The sequence below is a fragment of the Tetrao urogallus genome (genome assembly GCF_951394365.1).
Source record: "Tetrao urogallus genome assembly, chromosome: 17".
In the NCBI taxonomy this organism is placed as follows: domain Eukaryota; kingdom Metazoa; phylum Chordata; class Aves; order Galliformes; family Phasianidae; genus Tetrao; species Tetrao urogallus.
Genome location: NC_136830.1, coordinates 5,342,044 through 5,364,427, shown reverse-complemented (window position 1 = coordinate 5,364,427; position 22,384 = coordinate 5,342,044). Strand labels below are relative to the sequence as shown.

The window sequence follows — 22,384 nt, the reverse complement described above, 5'->3', positions numbered from 1 at the left end:
CTGTCCCTCACTGATCATGCATGAGACACCAAATTCTAGCCATCAACTTTTCAGTTTCAAAAGAGCATAACTCACTACAGAAAATAGTAACACGACGCAATGACGCAGTGTCTTGATGTGCCTAAGGCATGCATGGTGCTAATGGTTCTCTTTGTCAATGCTGTGTGTTGAGTTTTTGTATCTGATTCATCTGGACTTTGATCTACGGAGAGATTTTACTTGTTTTATTGACTAAAAGAATACAGTGAGGAGTTAACAGGAACGTGTTGGAGATACAGGTGGGTAGCAAGTGTAATGCAACTTGTTTTGTTTAACATCCAGATTAAAAGCTAGATCAAGTAACTACTTGTTAATTTGAGTTTTGAGAGGAAGATTCAAGTATTGTGCTGTTTTTATTGTAATCCGTCACTGAACACTTCATTGTGTTGAGAAAATTGAACTTAATTATCCTCTACATTACTTTCTTCATGGACATGCATTGATTTAATTTGTTCTTAAGGCTTAATGAAGAAACTGGAAGAGGAGATAAACTTCAATTCATACCTCGCTACTGAAAAAATACCTAAGGAGCTTGAAAGTAAGAAGAAATCAGTGTATTTCTTACAAAAGGCAATTGCAGAGCCAGCTATGGGTCAATCAGATCTCAATGTACTTGAAAGCAAGGTAAGTTGACCAAAGTGACACTTAATTCATGTTTCATAGCATGCTCTAGAGTTTGTGCATATTGCACTTCTCCTGTGCCTGCTTTGCATCCTCGAGAAAAGGTTTAACTCCCAAAGGAACACCTCTTCAGTTGTAAAAGAAGATGTTACTCACTAAATGCAAGCTCTTAGATAAGGAAAAAAAGAAAAAAACAAAACCACAAAACCCACTGTATCCTTAAATGCTATTTAGAAAATTGAGTTGGCAATTTGCTGTTGTGTGAGCAAAGATATTAGTTCAGCATTAAAGGTTTGATTTTTCTTCTCTTCAGTTTTAGCTTGTTTTAAACTTTCACTGGCACCAAGGGAGCTTATACCAATATAAGAGTGCTTATGACATGGTGAACAAAGCTTTGTTTGAAATACTTAGCTTTCTAAGTATGCAGCTGTTACTCAGAGTAACGTTGGGGTAATGTCCTGCTCTGTACCTGCACTTTGTTTTGACTTCATTAGATTTTAGCATATATTTACACTGCTTGCTTATCAGCAGTCATCTAGTTAGCAGAGAATTAAAGGAAGGTTGCTAGGGCTGTGGTTTCCATGGCTGATGAGAGTCCCAGTGTAGCATTAAGTCAGAAAAGAGGCAGCTGGAATCAGTGTGCTGGTGTAGGTGTTTGTTTCCAGATGCAGTGGGCTTTAAAGTTTCAGAGTGAAGATTGACAATCTGAACCTGTGGACAACCAGGTGCATTTTGTGGCAGCAGAAGGAGGGTACCACAGAGCTGCAGTGTGATGGCTGTGACTCTTAGAAGCATTGGTAAAACTTGGTATCACCTGCTTTTTATCTGCTGCTCTTTAGAAGTCTAAGTGAAAATAAATGTTTGTTACTATGTGACAGTGTGCCTTTCTCAATATATATGGCAACATCAACCTTTTTCTGTCTGTATGTACCAAGTCACTGATTCTTTTATTCTTTTTTCTGTCCATGTGTACCACTTTACTTCATTTTCAGGGCAAATGTCACGCTCCTGCCTTATCATTAAGGCACAGAACTGGAAATCAAAAACCCAGCCTCTTCCTGGCCAGTACTGAGTAACTCATTGAGTTTTTTGTTCTTTTCTTTCCTCTAGTTCGAAAACAGAGTTAGCAATATTTCCTCGTTAGCTGGGCTGTTGGTCTGGTTTGTAAAGCATTTAGTTCTTGGAGAAGACAAAGAAATAAAGTTCTGTTTCCTCTGTTTTTCGGCTCTGTTTTGCAGATAAATGAAGTAAATGTACAAATAAATCAGCTTATTGAGAAAAGAATGATGAAGTATGAGCCAGTTGATAGTAAACTTTCCATGTATCGCCAACAGGTAGGAAAAAACAAAGCATTTTGAGAAGAATCAGTGGAGCAATTTCAGTCACTGTTGCATGTAGACTTTTTTTCTTTAACTTATTAAAGCAAGAATCTGTAGAAATAGATGATAATGTGAGACAAAACCTAAACAAATGGCGTGCTTAAGGCTTAGTCAAACAATTGCTTCCAGTCATGCCAGTGAGTTCCTCAGTTGCTGTCTGAGGTGTTGCCTGTCAGCTGCATCACAGGAACCCTGGAAGAATCACTTGGGAAGAGCTATTTTAGTAAATCTCCAGCTGTGGACAGAATCTTACAAGGCAGCACGTGTGCTGGATGCAGAGCTTGCTTTCAGTCATAGCACTTGCTTGTGTTTGACCACATGCTACTTTTCCTTTTACATCTGTTAAGAACGCATTCTTTGATTTTTCTCTCTGTATTTTTTTCATCCTGAAGCTATTAAAGAGTTCCTCTGTAAAATAAGCTGTGTGGTCTAGCCTTCATAAATTCAAAAGTTATAAAATGGGTTTCTGAAATCAGAGACTTTTACAGCTTATGCAGAAACATATGTGGTTTCTTTTCCAGCTGACCTGTATAGCTGCTGATCTTATTCAAGATTTCCATAATGATATTTATGGCGATGGCTTAAAAAATAAAAAGGCGTAGGTAAAATATATCAGTGGTAGGAAAAAATGGTGATAAAATGTATGCTGCAGTTCAATCACATATAAAATATGTGAAATATGCCTGGTGCATAATGGGCTGGTACCCAAGACCAGTTGGCTGGTGATATAACTGTGCTCAGTGGAGGAGCTTGGGGAGTTCAGACTGCTGCTGTGAGTTGAAGGCATACAGTGGTCTTTGCTTTGTTTTTCTTCTTTGTATATGGCACTACAGTTTATCACTGCAGATGTCTCATGGAGCAAAGAGCTGAGCTGACCCCAGCTGAATTCTGTTGGATGATTTTAAAAATAACGCTGCTCCTCTGAACATAGTGAGAGAAACCCGTTCTGTTTTGCTTTATTTTTACTGAAGTTTTTCCTTTCATATTAAGTAACCAACAATGCATCTAAATTCAGGTGCATACATATACATTCCTGTGTTATGTAAAAATACACTTTGGCAAGATAAAAATGCTTTCTTTTTCTGAACTAATGTATGTTTATGTTTCTTAGTCTCTTAACTTTATTAAATGTAGGTACTAGTAAATATTCTGCCTGGTAAAACACTTTTTTTAAATGCTTTTTCTTCTAGACTAAAAAAAACCAATAGTGGAATAGTCTATAATTACAATATTTCTGTACTTTTCTGCTTTGTTCATTGTCTTTTAGCTATTTGCCAAGATTTAGAGGCTGGGTTCTGCTTAGTATAACATATTTCTGTAGGCTGGAGTAGGTTGGAGTTATAAAAATCTGTATTATGACATTTGTGAAATCTTGGATGTCTTTCTAGTTAAACCATGTTGATGTGTCTTACATAGGCACAAAAAGGGACTAAGTAGATTAAATGGAGCCCCCCAAGTGCATGCCTCTTCTTCAGTGACAATGAAAAAGGAGGTGAAGAAACATATATGTAAAATGCATCAGCAAGGATCTGAGGAGCAAAGGGACATGACTGAAATCTCAGCCATTCTGAAGGAAGCTTGGAATTGGCAATCAGCTTGAAAGAAGCTGTGGTTCAATCAACTGTGTCATTGTGTAATCTGTCTTTTTCTTTGCAAAGATACATGCTCACAATACCCAGTGAAAATGAGTTTCCTGCAGTTGAGATGTGATTTCAGTGGTGCCACACCTGAAGTTTTCATGTTTTTATTTTATTAATGATTAAACATTAATAAAATGTTTAAGCAATAAAATATAAATATATTATAAAAATATAGATATAATGTAACATATATTACATTAATAAATTTTTACTTTGCATGTCCGTGTATATTTCTGATGTTCATTCAGGCATCTATAATTTCCCGGAAGAAGGAAGCCAAGGCAGAAGAACTTCAGGCTGCTAAAGAAGAGATGTCTAGCACAGAAAAGCAGATGATACAGAAGACGAATCAGGCCCATGAGTTAGATGGTTCTGAAGTTCTGAAGGGGGATGAGGTACGTCACGTAACAGTGCGTATAAGAAAGGCTGATTTTTATTTTTATTTTTTTGTTGTTAACTTGGAGTTTCCTTTTACCTTCTCGTTGTAATAGCTGCTTCTGCAGTATCTTATCCATTATTATAACGTGGTGTCAAAGTACGTGGCCTCAGCATTGCAACAGGCCGAGTTCTGCTTTTCCTACCCATGTTAAATTAAAATCGAATGACCAACAATGTATTTGAAGGTGTTTTTGAAGTGCAGATAGTGCAATGTTGTCCAGTGCTTTCAAATGCTTTCCAGTATTTAACAGCACTTTTTAAAATACTTGGTTTGCATCTACATTCAAATTACTAATTTATTCACATCATTAAATTATTCACATTCAACCTTGTAGGTTGCAAAGCTATGAGGACTTACTGTTGGGTTGTTCTAACGTTCCAGAGCTTTGAGTCAAAATAATGTCAATATAATCTCAGTGGTATGATGATAAATAACTTCAACCAACTATAAAAGTCAACAAGACTAATGGGGGGGCTTAGGACTTCAAGTGATAAGTCATGTCAGTGAATTTATTTTTAATCAGTGTATAAGTCTATCTGATCGTAAAGCATAGGGGCAGCAGTTATCAGGAACACGCTTAATACTTCAATATTTATTACCACAAAAGGTTTTACTTCAAAAATTACTTCTTGTGGACCATCTGCAGTTCATCTATAACACAGACTTTGACTCACAGTCATCTTATCTCAGGCAAAATTTCATTTGAAGCTGGTACTTACCAAAGAAGCTTTTTCTTCAGAAGTTTGCAAAGAATAAAGCTGTGGCAGCTGGACAATGGTTCATCAGCAAAATGAATGGGCTATTATTAAGAGAATAATAGAAGAAGTTTAGAAGAAGTCTGCTTAGTGTGCTTATAGGCAAATTTCCCAAGGAAGACATGAGCTGTATCTTACTCTGAATTAGTATGTATCCTAGTTTCAGCTGGGATTGAGTGAATTTTCTTCCTAGAAACTGGCAAGGCGCTGTGTTTTGGATTTTGGATGAGAATCATGTGAATAACACACTGATGTTTTAGTTGTTGCTGTCTGAATTTGCACTGCCATAAGTTTATCAAGATTAACACTCTTTGCTTTCTTTTTCTTTGTCTATTTGTGTGCTTTTTTTTTTTTTTACATACTGCTCAATACAGTCAACGCCCTTTGTAGAAGGAACTCCCTTCCTGATCCCATAGGATGTGCCTGCTCCACAAAAACCAGCTTTCTTTTAAAGGAGTCTTACGGAGTAAATGAAGTATGGGAATGTGTGTATGCGTACACTCATGCATAAGTTCTTCCTATACAATATGGAATGCATGCAGGTTTCTCTTGCCTTCTTGTCTGTTTCCCATTCTGTAAATCTAGATAAAAACCAAAGGTAGAAGCAGTAACAGACCTATATCTAGAGTTATGTTTAGAACAAGGAGCATCTCTTGATTCCAGTGAAATTAACTCGTGCTACAACTCTTGAGTAACGATTTGAAGAATTAAGCTGCAGCTTTCTCTTACCATGGTGTACCATGGGCATTCATGGTGTTCCACTGGTAGCAGTAATAACAAGACCACTAGATGAGACTTCTTTCTACCTCAGATTTTTATCCTCAGTGAGCGCTTGGCTGGAATCTTTGACAGCTTTCAAAATAAAAATAGCAAGCAGACAATCTGTGTTTCTGTGATGGGAGAGAAATGTTTAATTAATCAACAAGAATGCATTACAGAGACAGCAACATATGCTTTACATTATCTGTAAATACACTGTAAGGTAAGAAATAATAGATGTTCTGAGTGGGGACAGCATGCTCTGATCGATGGTAACTTCAGCAGAGCCGGGTAGGAGGGTAGCAGTTACTTAAGAGGCTTGATAATGAAAAATTCAAGTTAATTGTTTGCCATAAGGAAGAGGCTGAAGACAGAAAAAAGCCATTACCTGTTTTGAACGTAACCTTCATTCCTTTTGTTCGAATCTGTTCTATGTTTGATTTTTAAAATATCTTCAAGTCTTCGTGTTGATGAGTGCAGAATAAACAATGGAGCACTTTGGGCAAAATATCAGCTTCCAGTTAGGAGTGTTTGCATTTTTGTAAGAACTGTTTCCTGTTTTGTGAAATGCTTTCTGTATGTTGGCCCAAGGAAGGAAGCCAGCATTATACAATCAGTGTTCTGTTCCTGTTTATTAGTTCATGAGGTGTGTTGTGTATGTGTGTGTTCATACGTATACAATAGAAATAGGTTGTTGGGGAAGAGGTGATGAAGCAAAAGTGAAGCTAGCAGGTTATCTTTCATCAGTAGGTCTCAGTTCATCGCTCACCTAGACTGTAGATTTGTTTCTGGTATGGTATGCCTTTATATTTATGTTCTGTGCTCTATTACTCCAGCTTTGAGCCAGTACTAAAGGAAGTCTTGATTAATGTAATGGTGAGTCACTACTGCAATACATATGTTCAGTGAGGACAGGAAGAGGTTGTGGATTCAACCTTCACATTCCGCTCTTTGACAACTGAGAGCTTCTTTTATGCCTTCTTGTTGCAGTCCCACACATCTTGCATTTCTTTCCTCCATTTTCAAAAGAAGAAGAAATGTTGGTTTTTTTTTTTAACAAATAGTTTCCCTGTCTTGAGTTTGAAACAGGTTTTAATGCTGCCGCATCTAACTTACCTAAATGCTGCAGTTAAATAATTATTTTCCCATATTCTCACTATTTCTTATCTTTGTCTCTACCTTGGCTGTATCCTCTTACGTCATAACACAAATAGTCAAAGAATTAGTGCCTTCCTAGCTTGTACTCCCACACCAATATTCAGATCTTCAGCTGAGGTCATCTCAGCACTCCATTCACCAAAAGGTTGATCCTGGCTTCTGTTTTTAGGTGCTAGTGTTCTACTTTTCTATTTGTAATAATAGAAAAAAAAGAACGTTAGGGTATTCCAGTTGGTTCGAGAGGTTGCACAGCTACACAGAAAGTGGAAGAACCAGCAGGGAATAACCAACTCATTTACATCAAACGCAGAAAAGGTAGGAATAAATTGCCTGCTTCAGTGATTATGAAATCTTTTTGAGCACTTCAAACAAAGCACAATGGACGTGGGGCAAAGCTGGCAGGCTCCTCACTGCAGCTGTCAGATCCTGAAAATTAGGGAATCAAATGCTGACACTTAGAAGGCTCGATGGTTCAATTACAAGTGATCCTAGGTAAAGCCATGATATTTTTAGCTCTTTACACAACGCACTGTGCTGTTCAGTATAGGGCCCTAAGAGCCTAGACTTCTCCAAGGTTTCAGAATAGAATGGTGTCATAGCTGTGCTTAGCTACAGTTGTTAATGTTTTTGAGAATGTGGTATAGATGGTCTCGTCCATGTCTTAGCAAGTGTGTGTGCTAATTTACATAAGGAGTTCAGCTCTCATACTGATGCCTACCATGCCTAATTGCACCCCGGTAGAATGATAAAAAAGGAGGTTGATGTACTTTGGAAACAGCAAAGTCTTGGACTGTGGATGTTGTCACCTTTTCTCTAAAAAGGTCGGTTCGATCTGCATCTACAACAAACAGTTACCGAGCCCTGAGCTACAGGCAGATTTTAAAGAAGTGATTATGGAACTCACTGCTTGGCCGGGACGTGGTTTGAGTCGGGACCAGGAATAAATTATCCTGTCGGTTTATGATCTCTTCATTAAGGTTCTGTGTGCGGTTAAATTGCTGTCTGTCAAAGGCTCCTTAAATGTGGAACTGTGAGAGTAGATGGCAGTGAAGTTGTGAGAACAAAAGTAGCAACTCTGTAGGATTCTTACAGAAGCCAGGAGCTTTCTGTTGTAAGAAGCTCACCATCATTTAAGCCAAATCTATGCAGTGATTCAGACATAAAATATAGCTCCACAGAACTGAACGCTCTTTCAGCACCCACTGGCATGAATAAATCATCAGTTTTATTGATCTGTGCATTTTCAGTGATAACTAAAAATGGTTTTTCATTAAAAATATTCTGATTGGTCCAGCTTCTTAGTAATGGATAGTAATAACCAGAAGCAAGCACTCCTGGGAGAGGAATCCTACTCAGTGCTAATGAAGAATTTTCCTGACTGGGCTGTCTAACGAGCAGGTTGTAGGATGCCTTCATTTCATTTGGTTGGGATGGTAACAGTTGGGTCTGCGAGAAGCTTTCCCCTCTTCTATGTGAGTTATTAACCACATCCAACAGTGGTGGTACCAGCTCAGTTTTAAAGCCTCTTAAAAAGAGTTTTATTGAAAACATGTCATGATCAGGAACTTTTCTGAACTGAACGTTAATGCTTTGGACAGTCTGTATCCCATTAATTGGTCTAGTAAAAAAACCTAAAGCATCTGCTCCTAAACTAAATTCTTAATAGAAACAGAAACAGTCAGCAAAGATTTTCTGCAGTTACTGTGGTTATGCAAATAATTTCATCAACGAAACTTTGAAACCTTTAGATTCTGTATTTCAGAAAGAAAACTTTTTTTTTTTTTTTCAATTAATGCTTTATTTTCTGTAGTAATTTCTTGTGGAAAAGTATTTTGATTAATGTAATGGAATTGATACAGTAATCCACAAAACAGCATTTTATAATGTTGACACAGAAGTAAGCGATTAAGCTGGGATTTGTTCTTCTTGGTAGAAAAGCTTATCCATTTTCTCCTTCAATGATAATCTTACACTAAGAACCTTGTCAAAATTTCACAGGGGGAGAAATTTGGTTTTCAGGAGGCTAAAGGGAGGACTTAGGAGTAAGCATGAGAGGAGCTGGGCTTTGATCCCAGTGCAGCAACGCACTGAAGCACGGAGTCGGTGTGCTCATGTTCCTTCCCGGGGAAGGGGGTGAGCAGTCAGCCTTGGGATGGCTCTGAAGAAGAGTGATGTGCCAACACTGGTGGGTTTTTCAGTGTAAATGGAACATAGTACAAGAAACCTGCCCAGGGATGCGAGCTACCTGCATGCTTTGGGACCTTATAAGAGATATCGAAGTCCTGCTTTCATTCACTCTGCTTCATGGTCTAGATTCCATGCTTTTTATGTTACAGTCTCCCATAAAAATAGCTCAGTGGAAAAGCATAAACTTTCTTTGCTTTCATTTGGATCACTTTTATATCTCAGGGGGCTCTGGCTCGGCAAGCAAATGAGCCTACAGGCTTGTTTACTTTAACTGCTAAGTCAGTGCCAGCATTTGGTTCTTGTCCAGTCATTTAATCTTCGAAGCTTAAATAACTATTTGTGTTAGAGTGCTTGAGAAAGGAAAGCTTGCTGGTGGACATAGCCTTGAATGGTGCAGTGCTGTGAGCGCTGACGGATCCATGGGAACCCTGTAGGTTGAGCCTGCTGTTTGTGTGTAGGGAGCAGCTGGCCTTGGCTATGGGAAAATGCTGTTGGTCAAAAATGGATTCCTTTTGGGCAGTTAACTTTAAACTGATGTGGCTAGACAGTTTTTCTTCCTTCAGTTCTTTGTAGTGTTTAAAATACCTTTTGCAGAAGTAAAATCCAAACTTACATAGCATTTTAAAGAGGTTGATTTTTATTCATCTACATATAGATGGGAGCATGAGATGCACCAAGCTTCAGAAGCCGTGCTTACAGAAGTGAAGGCACTGGGATTTTTGCAAGAGGTTTATTTATAGTTTTCGGAAATCTACAGCATGATTCTCAACTTTTAGAGTGGAGAAACCTCGTTGTGCCAGAAGATCCCTACCAGCTGCTGATTTAACTGGAGTTAAGCCTAACAGCTCCAGCTCTGAATTTGGCTCTGCATCTAAGGAAGGCTTCAGTTAGTGAGATTTTCAGGGGCTAATCTGTGCTGCGTTTGGAGAAGGTGAATTCTTTTGAAACTAGTGCCAAACTGTTGATTGATTTCTACAGATACGGTCATTTTGCTGCTGCTGTTTATGCCATTCCACCTCATTTATGGCAAAAAAAATCATGAAAACTTGTTAGCTTTTAGAAAGTCAGAGATTGTGATGAAAGATAGACATCTATCTCCTGAAGGGAATAGATTTCACTGGACAATATGAGCAGCTTGTTTGCTTCGGATGAAATTTTTATTATACAGTCTTCCCTAATAACGGGACAATGGCGAAATGAGGTTTTAATCAACCAAATTCTTTGACTTCCATTGTAAAATACATTATGCTTTGAATATTGAATATGCAAATACTCTGCCTCCCACTCAAGCTATTTTCAAGACCTTAAAAGTAGTTTTAGAAGTGAAGAGAATCGTAGTTTGCTTTTCATCCTGGGGTAAACTGACAGAAGCTAGTTCAGATTTGATTGGTGTGTGTGGTCACACACAATACATTTCACCCTTTACAAATGCACTGCACTGTATTCCACTGATCAGATGAAACCTCTCTGGATCTACTCCATCCAGACAGAGCACTGCGTCTCTTAAATAATTGGAGAGATGCTATTTCTACTCCATGATGTCTTGAAAATCACAGAAAACTTGGTATTATCTAAGCAATACCAAAAGGAAATGAGTCTTTTCTGTTAGCTAGGTGGGTATATGTGAATTTGCTATGACAAACAATTCATTCTGGTAATATTACATTAAGTGTGCCAATAATATAACAATGACAGTCCGACTGTAAGAGGGCTGCCTCTGCTGCACTGTGCTGTGGATTAGGTGACCTTGTCTATCCTTGTCCTAGGTAGCACACACAATGTAAGATGGTATTCTAAACCACACATAGTCCGATCTGCATAGAGCACATTGAGTAATTTGTGGGTTTGTTCTTTCACCAAAAACGTTTATAGCTTTTGGCTTTAAAAATAGTTGTGGAGCATAGCAAGAGAGAAGCAGCTTTGGCCTAGATATTGCACAGGATGGCAGATGAACAGGGTTGATTTCATTTTGGGCACTTTGCCCAGGAGACTTTTTATAGAACATACAGTTACTCTGGGGGTTCTTAGGCTGTGGTCGCACTGGTTTTTTGGATCCCTTCTTTAGAAGGGAAAGTGGCATCATTTTGCAAAAAGAAAAAAAAAAAATCTCTTAAAATCTAAGTTCTGTTATGTTTGAGCTTTAAAGGTGAGGTGGTGGGGCTCTCATTGCTTCCTGATCCTGTCATCTGTTCGCTCTGCACATGCTGAACGCTCCTGTGAGGAGCACTCTGAAGCCTGCTCGTGCTGCATCTACTCTAATAAATTTTGTTTTCCATCGTTGGATCTGAGTGCATTTCAGAGCTGTGACTGGCAGCTCCAGGAGCTCTGCCTGTTCGACAGATGGAAAACATTCAGACAAAGAAAAACATGACATGTTTGTTTCGGCACCTGATTTTTCATCTTGCAAATGGAGCACGCATGCATTCCGGTGTAATTTAGCTGTAAGGATGTGAATTATTTTGCTTAGTCTTTATTTATGAAGCTATACATTAGTTATTAGTTATAAAATAGTCTTTATTTATAAACTATAAATTCCCCAATTCCTCCAGATTTGGGTGCAACATACCACATTTCTCTGCTTCTATGCAAGGGCTCTTATTTTCCTGCTTTTGAAACTTTAACCGGCTAAACTTCATTTAGTCCTGAAGGAGTCAAGGAAAGAGAACATCAAATTTCAGCTATTGAGGACTAGCAGTTAAAAAGCAGGATCATCTTTTTCCATGTCGTGTTCCCTTCTGCTTTCTTACCATGTTTTTGGTGTGCTGTGCCGTTTGCTGCTCTGCTAAACATGCAAATTCTTATCACATTAACTTTATTATCCGTGATTCTCAGAACATTAGTTCAGTAATTAGTTTTCCAGTTGTCAAACAGTGGAGAGTAGAACTGAAGGGTCTTTCTATGGCAAATGGTTGAGCTGGGATAAAGCAATGGAGATGGATTCCTTATCTCACACAGCAAACAAACGCTGCTGAAAGTAAATAGACTCTGGGAATCCTTGATTCCAGTCCTCTGTTCTTAACCTTCAGCGTGCAATCCAAATAGGATAATTCTATTTTATAGAGGGTCAGTCTGTGATGGGACCCTGCCCTTTTTCTCTTGAAGTTGAATGGCACATAGTTTTGTTCATTCTCATTGCAGCTTAAACACTATGTCAATAAGCTCCGGAGCAAGAACACAGTATATAAAAGGAAGCGACTGGAAATAGCAGAAATTACAGCTGAGTGTGGCATCCTCCAGCGGACAGAAGAGCTCCTGAAGCAGCGGCACGAGGCCATCCAGCAGCAGCTGGTAATGCAGGCGCTTACTACTCCTACAGTCCACCACTCTTCCTTCCTTTCCAACTTGCTCTATAATAAGGTGGATGCTGTTTGGTTATTTTCTAATGCATACCATCCTACTGTCATTAGTAAAAGAGTCGTTAGGGAACCAAATCTGTATGATACGCTAAGCTGCTTCATGTTCAGCAACTGTTTTTTACAGGGAGTCATGAATGTTCTGCAATTTCTTTTCAGAATGAGGGACTCAACCCTGCTTTCCAAAGTCGGTGTTAGATCTTCACTAACTCCAGTTAGAGCAGGGCTGCATTCTTATGTTAGGTTTTCCACCTGATATCAAAAGTACCCTTTTTAGCCCTGGGCATTACAGGCTGTCAGACTGTATGCTGCTGCAAACATCTGCAAAATGCTCTCGTCATAGTAGCAGCAGCTCCTTGCAGACACAAATGTTTTCCTAAACATATGCTTGTAGAAGATTTTTGAGGATAACTGACTTTGGTGTTCATGGACAGATGATACTTTAAAGAATGAGTGTTTTGCAAATTGCAGATCAGCACCTAGCTTCCAGCTTACTGAAAAAATACCCTCCTTCCATACTTAATGACTATCACATCAGCACTTAATGTAAATTTTATGTAATTTAATGCAAGAATGTTGTAATCTGGCACTAACATTGCTATAATTAATACAGTATTTCTTTAGTTTAGCTTGACAGTTGTTTATGAAAAATCAGCTACTTTGCATCTTTTGATTAAGCATTTGGATTTCGCATATTGAGCTCCTTCACAGCCTGACCTAAAGCCCATTTCACATCGTGGAAACCTCCTGTTCATTTCATTGGGCGTCAGATGGCAGAACAGTGATGTATGACAGGAAGTTGTTGCTAGCTTGCTGTGCAGGCACAGGAGGAGAAGTTTGTTGTGGCAGCTACGTTACTAATCGCTTTTAAAATAAATGGATTACAGTACTTTCCACTTTCTTACAGTATTTCATCTTTATGAAGTAATTTGCGCAATTAATGGACTCACATTCAGCATTTATTTTGTGTCTGCAGCAAGCTATTGAAGACAAGAAAGGTATTTCTGGATATAGTTACACTCAGGAGGAGCTGGAAAGAGTATCTGCAGTGAAGAGCGAAGTGGATGGAATGAAAGGCCAAACATTAGACAACATGTCTGAAATGGTGATGTTTGTCTCTAGCTGTTGTCTTGCCTCAGATTCAATATCTGCTTCCTCAGAGAACCAAGTTGAATATTTTGGTTGGGTTTTTCACTTTTAATATAGGTTTATATAGAAAAATAGGTACTTTCAAACAGTATAGATAACAAGTTTTGTCTATTGTCTATTTTGACTAATTTTGTCTGTTATTTGACTAGATATTTGACTCTTTTACAGCATCATTTTCTAAAATGCATGTAAATCACTGGAGTTAAGTATTCATTTAAAGATATTTCATTTGTCCGAAGAACTAAACGTTATTTCTTTTCTTTAGCCTCATTTTCAGTTGTCCTCAGATCTGTAGTATTTTAATTTACCGCGTAGCCATAGAAGCAAAATATTATAAAGGAGCCAAAAGCCAAATAGCATTCTTTAAAATCATTAGGGCACTTTAAAAATAAAGTGGTAGAATCAAAACAGAATGAATCTCAAATGGAAAGCTGGGCAGAATGTGAGTTTTCAGTATAAATATTTTGAAGCGATTCTGTTTTAGCAAGTTCAAACTTTATTTCACCTATGCAGAGATTTTTTTGGTTGGTTCATTTATTCAAAGATCTCTTCTGTCAGTCCAGCTCTGTGCAGCTCCTTTGTTTTTCCCCTCTCCTGAAGCCATTCAGGCATCTGGCACATGGGTCTGCTGCTCTTGCCTGTGGTGTTCTGTTAAACAATAGGAACAGAAGTGGTCTGGTTTGTGGTAATGATTTCAGTGCAACATGGGCTCTTTCCCTTTGTTAATTAGTTCTTATGTTATATATACTTCAGTCTTCTTTTGTCACACAGTTGGTTTTTTTCCTCTCCATATTTTTGTCTTCATCCCTTTTCACCTCTTTTCGTGATCCTAATAATATAAATGTATTAATGCACATTATCAGTGTGTAACATTTTGTCCCTCTTTCAGGTAAAGAAACTGAACGCTATGGTGGCAGAGAAGAAGTCGAGCCTCGCTCCTGTCATCAGGGAGCTGAGACAGCTGCGTCAGAAGTGCCAGGTTGGTAGAAACACTTCAGAAGGCTTTGAGCAGTGCTTATGGATGAAATAGGGTAGGCAGCAGGCAGACGATGGGGGGCAGTCCTATGTTTTGCTCTGCACATTTCTCCATGCAGTCAAGTGCTACAGTTAGAGCAGGAGCTTCCTGTCCCTATAGATTTGTATATCCATACACATTGCCACTGAGTTATTTGTACCTTTGTGGCTGAGGTGTACAAGGCAGGAACTGAGACAGTGCAGAAATGCACATTAAAATATGGTTAGTTTAAGTTTGTTTTCATTTACCAGACACCTAAATGCTTCAAATACCACAAATCTCCACGGTCTCATCAACTCTAATTGCATTCTATGTTTTGTGTTGTATTTTTTTTTGGTCTTGAAGTAGATTTATTTTAATGCATTAAACTTTCCTCTCGTTCTTCAAAATTAAGGTCAAATTCACAAATGAGCATAATTCACAGAGCTCTGCAGTGCTGTGTAGGGATGTAATCAACTCTGGAGGAAAGCTGGAAATAGCAGACTAAGTCAGGAATGATGTTCAACAAGCAACAAGTAAAAGACTGGAATTTCTAAAAGCTGTATCACACTGAAATTTTGTCCTTTATAGTAATTAAAAATCAAAACAAAGAAGACCTGTAATAAATAATAAAAATCATGGTTCAAAATCACAGCAAAGTTAACTTTCAAATTAGTTTCGAAGCTTTTTGTGCTTCTCAGCTCTAGTGATCTCAAATAACTCTTTTTTAAAATAGATCAGAAATAAATTTCATCCCAATGGCTGTGCACATTGATCTAAGTCCTATATTAGTCTGTTGGAATGACAGATTTATCCATCTGTTTTCAAAATTTTACAGACAGCTGAAGAAGTCATTCAGGTCCACAGCTGCTGTAAGTTGGCTCACGGACACAGAAGTAAATTGAGCTACCCCTTTATCTATCAACTAAATTTCCAGAAAACTTATTTTTAATGGTTCTATTTAAAGTGTCAGCGAGTGAAATCCAGCTAAGCCATTTGTTGCATACAACTAAAAAGCAGAGCTGTTTTTTCGTAGGTAGCAAGCATATTAATCCCTTCTTAATCTCCATCTTTGTAATTATTTTTCATTTTTCTTGCAAGCGCTGCCCTAATGATCTGCCATGTTAAGGCTGTGGCTGTAAAGAGGAAATCTGCATGCAATGTTGTGATGTACGCAGCCTGGTCACCACTATGCAGCCTTACTGTGTGTGTGTAACAGTACCCACGTGCCTGCTGGGTTTACATAAGTGTCAGGGAGCGTGCCAGTAGCTGAGGTTGATGTGTCAGACCAACAAGAGCCTGCTTGAATGTCACATGTCAGTCAATTGAAGATTTCATTTATGTACCCTTCTGCCCTTCTCCTATAAGGAATTAACGCAAGAATGTGATGAAAAAAAGATCCAGTATGACAGTTGTGCAGCAGGGTTAGAGAGCAATCGCTCCGCACTGGAACAGGTAAGATGGTGGCTTGGTCACAAGGTTAATAAGTGCTGTGCGACGTGTTACTCATTACGGTTCAGTACTTCCCTGCCTTCCCTCTGGATATGGCAGCTCTAGGTTCACTTCAGGTGGCAGTGAGTCAGTGGTGATCCGCAGCTATGCAAACCATGCCAGAAGCTGCTGTGGACTGACTGCGGTCCCACGCGCTTCCTGTTCTGAACAGCAGCAATGAACTCAGTGCTCCATCAGACCGTGCGCTCAAGTCCAGCACTGAGTAGCAGGAGTAAAAGAGGAGGCATCTGCCAGAAACCCTGCTGACCCGAGTATTTGTTAGAAAAGAATTTCGCAATAAAATGTTAAGGATTAATTTATCGAGACAAATCTCCATGTGCATTTAGCATACTCTTTAATTTAGCAAAACCAATCCAATGGCTAATTAGTGCACTAAACTGATGGCAAGGATTTTTCATTAGATGTGACTCATCGTACATTCCTGAAAATTATGGACAAAAATAAAACCTTTTTTTAAAGAAGTAATTACAGCAATGTAGATATATCTAGGAGCTTGCCTGTATGTAGCTGACATATTGCTTGAACTGTAGCACTTTTGGGAAGGGAGGTACTTAAACCAGTTCAATATTCTGATGTGGGAACAGCATTAATACATATAAAATATGAATCTGTGGATTCTCTTCTATGAACTTTGTCTGGATTTGGTTTTTCAAGGGCTTGCCAGCATAAGGAATTTATTTCAAACTAAAAACAGTGTACACTCAAAGTGTAGGTGGATGTATAGGTACTCTTTCTCTGCACTGAATGTACCTCTGTATGGCTTAATCCAAGTGAAATAAAGAACTCCACAGACAAACCTATTTGAAGTAGACCTTCCAGAAGGACTGTTCTTCAATAGCCAAAATTCTAAAAACACATAAGCAATGAACAACTCAGAGTTATGCTTTTTTGTGTTACGGACTCTTATGGTTTATATGGCAACATGAATGGATTTCGGTAAGAACATCCACTGAAATCTGACTCTTGTACTACAGGAAGTGAAGGGACTTCTCGAGGAGAGCACTCAGGAAGAAAGCAACTACCACTATGTGAACTGCATGAAGAAAGTAAGGTCACAGGAGGGACTAAATCATCCTGCGAAATGAAATAGGAATTATGTATTCCTTAAAACATTTGTTATCTTTCGTTATAGAATCTAGAAATACAGCTGCAACGTGTGAAAGAAGAAATGAAGATATATGTCTCCCCGGATCCACAGGAGAGACGGAAGGCAATTCGGTAACCACGTTAGTGTGTTCCTTTTGTGTTAAGCTGAAGGATATTCAGAATCTGAGATTGAAGTTAGGAATTTTCTCACTGGCATTTGAACTGGAGGAGTTCACCTGATATATTTAGAAACACTATAATAATCTAAAAATAAGCATCTTGAATTCCAGTATATGCTGCTGTAAACCTATGAGTTCTCTCAGACATACCAGAAGATTTTCCCCTCCTGCTGGAGATTATAGGCCCCAGATAGTGGCTTTAACTTGCAGCTCCTGTTGGCACAAGGTCAGAGAAGCCATGCTTCAGCTAGGTCCCACGGGAAGCATGGCTCTACCATAATGCCTCTGCCAGGTTTGCCCCGAGATTCCAGCTTGTGGAAGATATTCCACCTCTCTAAGAGAGCAACCACGCACTGCCATCAGATTCTGGCAACTCCTTGCCGATCTGCTGTTCTTTCAGGTGCAGTAGCTGTTACCATCACTAGTCCAGAAATGGAGGACTGAATATACACACCCTAACTGGTTTTGTTTTGCTCCTTTTTGTGGTTTCTGTGCCACAACAGTAATTTTCATCTTTATTCTTCATTTAATTGACAGGACAGTTGCATCAAAGTGAGAGATTTTTCAAGACTCTTTGTCTGGTACTACTGAATGAAGGAGTCTCTAGAGAATCCCATTTTTAGTTCATTGCAGAGGGGGAATCAGCTCTGCCCTGTACCTCTCTGTTTCACCCCCTGCATCAGTGAGCATTCCTGCGGTTGACTCTATTGCAAGGACTTCAGAATCCTTAGCAGTATTGATCTTTGTGAGGCCTTTTCTTAGATTTCTGCCTTTGTATTTCAGAGACATGACAGGTTGTTACTTGAGATCTGTATAAGCTGTCACGTTAGAACTGTGGTTCATGTATATTGTTTGGTACAACGTGCCAAAATGTCTCACAAAACTGTTCCATTCAGAAAACAGTTCAAAAACATGACTGAACAGCACAGCAAAGACAAAACTTAGACTAATAATTCTGCTTTTCGTTATAATGCTTCAGACCATTTGTTAAGTAGATGTCACAAGAAGAAAGCCTAAAGCTCTCTATCATTTCTCAAAGGAGATTGTAGAAGAAGTTAATTTCCCAAGTTGTCCTGTTAAGCCTCTGCCTTTCAGAATAATTTCTGGTCAGTTCTGTTGCAGTGGTGGCAACTAGGGAAGCAATCCTAAGTGGGTAATCAGCATAGCATCCCAAGATTGTTTGGGTTGTTTTGTTCCAACCCCTCTACTGGGGACACTTCCCACCAGGTCAGGCTGCCCAGAGCCCCATCCAAATAGGCAGATATCATCCAGCATCACCTGAGGCAATTTCTTCATTGGGAAGTGGACTGAAAAAGATTTCTCTAACAAAAACGGACAACAACAGAAGAAGTAGAAGTGTCAAAAGAGAAGTGGTTGTGAGGAGAAAGCTCAGTGATGATGCGAATATTCATTAGTATGAAAGGCAGCAGGGCAAGCAGCTGAGAGGAAACAGGGGTCAGACAGCAGGCACTGTCCTTTTATGGCGCTGCGGGGAAGGGGAGGATCTCGGTTTATTCACAAATGTTCAGCAAAAAACGCTGCAGCTCAAACACTTGTGACAAGAACATCCACACTGCCCGTGTTCACACAGACAGCCACTGAATGCAAGTGCTGGAATTTAGGGTGAGTCCAGCTATGTCATTCCAGGTATGGTGAGGAGAATGTGAGCGAGCATTACCACTCTCTCTGCTGTCCCTGCTTTGCTTGCTAATGGTGGGCACAGAAGCTAGAGAAATTCTCCCTCTCACAGTGACTATACACATTTCTGACCTTGTGTGAGAGGTTGCAGACCAGCTGCATTTAAATGAATTGCAACAAAGCTCAGTATAGGGATCTTCACCAAAAAAAAAAAAAAAATTAAAAAAAACCAAACATGTTTTTAGACATCATTTTAGAACGTGAATGTATTTTTCAGCAGGCGCTGGAATGTAAACGGAGTGAAAATGAACCATAAATAGAGCAGCACTTTCCTAAAAACGTATTGAACAAAAAATGTCTTAATTCCAACCCTCTTTTTTTGAACATAAACTCCCTGTTCCGTGGAGTCAGATCTTAGGAATGTGAAAAGTTAATTTTCTTCTCTAAAAATAGAATATTTTTTTTTAAATGAAGTTATCGAGTTGCATTCTTTCCAGTCATCATTATAAATAGTAAAGAAAGGCTTACTACAAAAGACATCTAATTTTATTGCTTTGAAAATTCTATTATACGAAAAAATATTTTTAAGGCCAAATGTGTGTGAACATATGCTGTGTGCCAGTGGAAATAAGAGTCGGTGTTGTTCTGTCTCTCCAGTTTGTTGAGGATTGCTGGGGATCAGCTGTGTCTGCGCAGAGCTTGGAGCAGTCTCAAGACTGCTCTGATTTGTTCTGGCTGGAATTGTCCAAGAGTGACAGATCATAAAATGATCCAGCTGCATTCCTTGCACATCCATTCTGTGGGGAGCATGGCAGGCAGGACCAGGTGGCCTGGAGCCCAAGTGCTCTGGTCAAAATTGTGGAGGACCTCATGGAAATGGAAGGAATATAAGAAACGTTGGTTCTGTGCTGCCCCTCACTGCGCTCCAGCAAACTTCACGCTCTGATTTTAGGAAGGCTGATATTTCTTTTTGGGAGTTAAAATTTCTCTATGCAAAGTTCTTCTATTCTGAGCAATTTGAAAAGTTCCTGATATGAACTGAGTTATTTTATATTCCATAAGCAAACTCTGAACTTCTAACTGTACCATTACACTCAAAATATGAGCGTTTACTTTTTTTCAAGTAAATTGGTGAAGAAAGAGATTTTTGTCCATCTTAAAAATAAGTTTTAATGCGTCCGAACTGTGCTGTTACGCTTTGTAATTTTATATTGTCAGGTTTCAAGTATTGAGTTTGCCTGTGTCAGAAAGCGATCCGGCCACTGTTGCAAACAAAGGTGTACAGCCAAGATTTTTTATAATGAATGTCAACAGTTAACGCTCCTACACCTATATTTAGGCACCTAAATGCGACGGCTGCTTTCTGAAAGCGAGGGACGCACGGCGGTTCCTTTGCAGACTGGATTTGAAATACTATTCTTTCTCATTCCTGTATTTTCCCACTCATTCTAACGCTACATTTGCAGCGTTTAAGGGCTGTGTATTTGTAGACTTTGATGCTTGCAGAAAGTAGGCTCCTGGCGAAGTTCAGAATACGAGCATCTAAAACTTCTTGCTGTTGCCTTCAACTTTGATGCAGCAATAATTACGCCTGCTTCAGAAATGCAAGAGATCTTATCCAGTATTGCCTCTGCCAACTGCACGCCTGAGAGAATCAGAGTGATCTGATCCCTGGTGTCGTGGGATGTGTTGTCTAACGACAGAAATGTTTCTTTGGGATTCCTGTTCTGACTTACCTCATTTATGAGCCTCCTGATACGTTCGGAGTTTTTTTTGCTTTAATCATTACTCTGACATACTATAAAGAAACCAACAGAATTCATAATAAAATTGTTATATATTTCCTTTAGAGAACAGTATACACGAATGATCCTTGAACAAGAAAGCCTTGGGAAGGTAAGAATGAGGTTTTTACCTTTAAGAAAGATTAAAAAATAAAAAAAATCGCAGCATTCATATTTCTGTGGAGCTTACTATCAAAGGCTGTGGTCAGTCCTTTATAAAAAGCCTATTGCAGCCTACAAAGAAAATTCCATTACTGCTGGCAATGGTAATTAATACCCTGAGAAGAGATCATGCTAGCTCTTCGGGGCTTGATTTCCTGCAGAGTATAGCATGAGCCGCTTGTAAAAGATAGTCAACCAGCTCAACGTGACAGCACATTCCCAGTAAACCATTTGGATAAGAAACTGAAACATGGACATGACAAACTGTGCCAGCTCAAATTTGATGTTGTATATAAAGCAACCTGTTGATGACAATAAATTTTGGGCCTGTCAGCCTTATCACTGTTATTAAAGGCCAAGGGATCATCATTGTACCAGCGCTAAACAAAAGCAGTTGTCCACTTCTTAATCTTGCACAAAGCTCAGATCAGCACAGAAGGGGTCGGATGTACCATTCACACTTAACATCTTTCTTTTATTGGTTTCCTTTTTATGAGTCAGTGTGAGTGATTTTTACAGGTCTGAGCTGTTGCTATTATGATCAATAGTGAGTTTCATTGTAAAACATTAATGTGTTTATAAGATGATCATATGAACGCATTGCAGGCTGCTACTTGAGACTGGAAGAGCTCAGTATGGAAATAAACTCAGATTCTAGCATAGCTTCTCAAATATACGAGACGGTTTTAAAACTTTGGAGCAGTTGTTTGTCCATACAAAGCAGACACCTAAATCCCCACTGCCAATTCATTTATCACTTGCAAGGAGTATTACTAACTTGAACAAAATGTAATAATTATATTTCAGTAGCTCGTAAAAATCCTTACCATTCTTTTGTCATTCCATTGCCTGTGTAAGCAATTTTTGGACATAACCTGTTTCAGCAATCGAATATTTTTTGTTTTTTAACAGAAATTACGAGAGAAGCAGAAGGTTGTACGGGAAAGTCATGGGCCCAATATGAAGCAAATTAAAATGTGGCAGGATTTTGAGCAGTTAATGGAATGTAAGAGAGAATGTTTTGTGAAACAACAAAATCAAACAGCTATTGGTCAAGTCATCCAGGAAGCAGGTAAAGATAGGCTTGTACTATGAACTCTTCCTTCTTTATACTGACATCAAGTAAGAAGACTGTGGGTTGGCTTCTCAAAGGTAATCTCTTTGTTGCTTTCATCATTTCTATTTAAATTTGATGTACATTATCTGTTTCTGATGGATAAAGTGCACCTAAACTTGAAGTTGTTCGTCCATTGTTTAAGTGACAACAAAACATAGTCAGGAAGATCTGTTATAAGATCTGTGCTGGGGTGAACCTCATCATAAATCTTTGTTTTAGAAGGCTGGGAATGGCATGCATCTGCAGAGAGATCAAAGGAAAACAAATCCTTTTCCAGGGTCACAGAAAACTTATGTAATTGCTCTGCTCCTTATTCCGTATCACTATGGTTATATTTTTGCAAGGTCTGGTACTTGATATTGTATAATTGTAGACCTCCTGGCTCGGCCGTCTCCTTCCCCATTGTCTTTATTCATGTAGTGTGACTGGCAAG

At 38.9% G+C, this 22,384-nt stretch overlaps 1 protein-coding gene across 1 annotated transcript in view; it reads left to right on the top strand.

Annotated features, from left to right (window-relative positions):
- IFT81 (intraflagellar transport 81) overlaps positions 1-21,929 on the top strand; it is a gene marked incomplete at both ends in the record, with an annotated part of 36,934 nt that extends 15,005 nt beyond the window's left edge. Inside the window, 11 exons of the mRNA XM_079543628.1 lie at positions 500-663; positions 1,899-1,994; positions 3,928-4,074; positions 12,116-12,265; positions 13,307-13,435; positions 14,369-14,458; positions 15,842-15,928; positions 16,960-17,031; positions 17,118-17,203; positions 20,739-20,784; positions 21,747-21,929. Coding sequence (XP_079399754.1) covers positions 500-663; positions 1,899-1,994; positions 3,928-4,074; positions 12,116-12,265; positions 13,307-13,435; positions 14,369-14,458; positions 15,842-15,928; positions 16,960-17,031; positions 17,118-17,203; positions 20,739-20,784; positions 21,747-21,929 — 1,250 coding nt within the window. The remainder of the gene's footprint in view (positions 1-499; positions 664-1,898; positions 1,995-3,927; positions 4,075-12,115; positions 12,266-13,306; positions 13,436-14,368; positions 14,459-15,841; positions 15,929-16,959; positions 17,032-17,117; positions 17,204-20,738; positions 20,785-21,746) is intronic.
- Between the last annotated feature and the right edge of the window lie 455 nt (positions 21,930-22,384).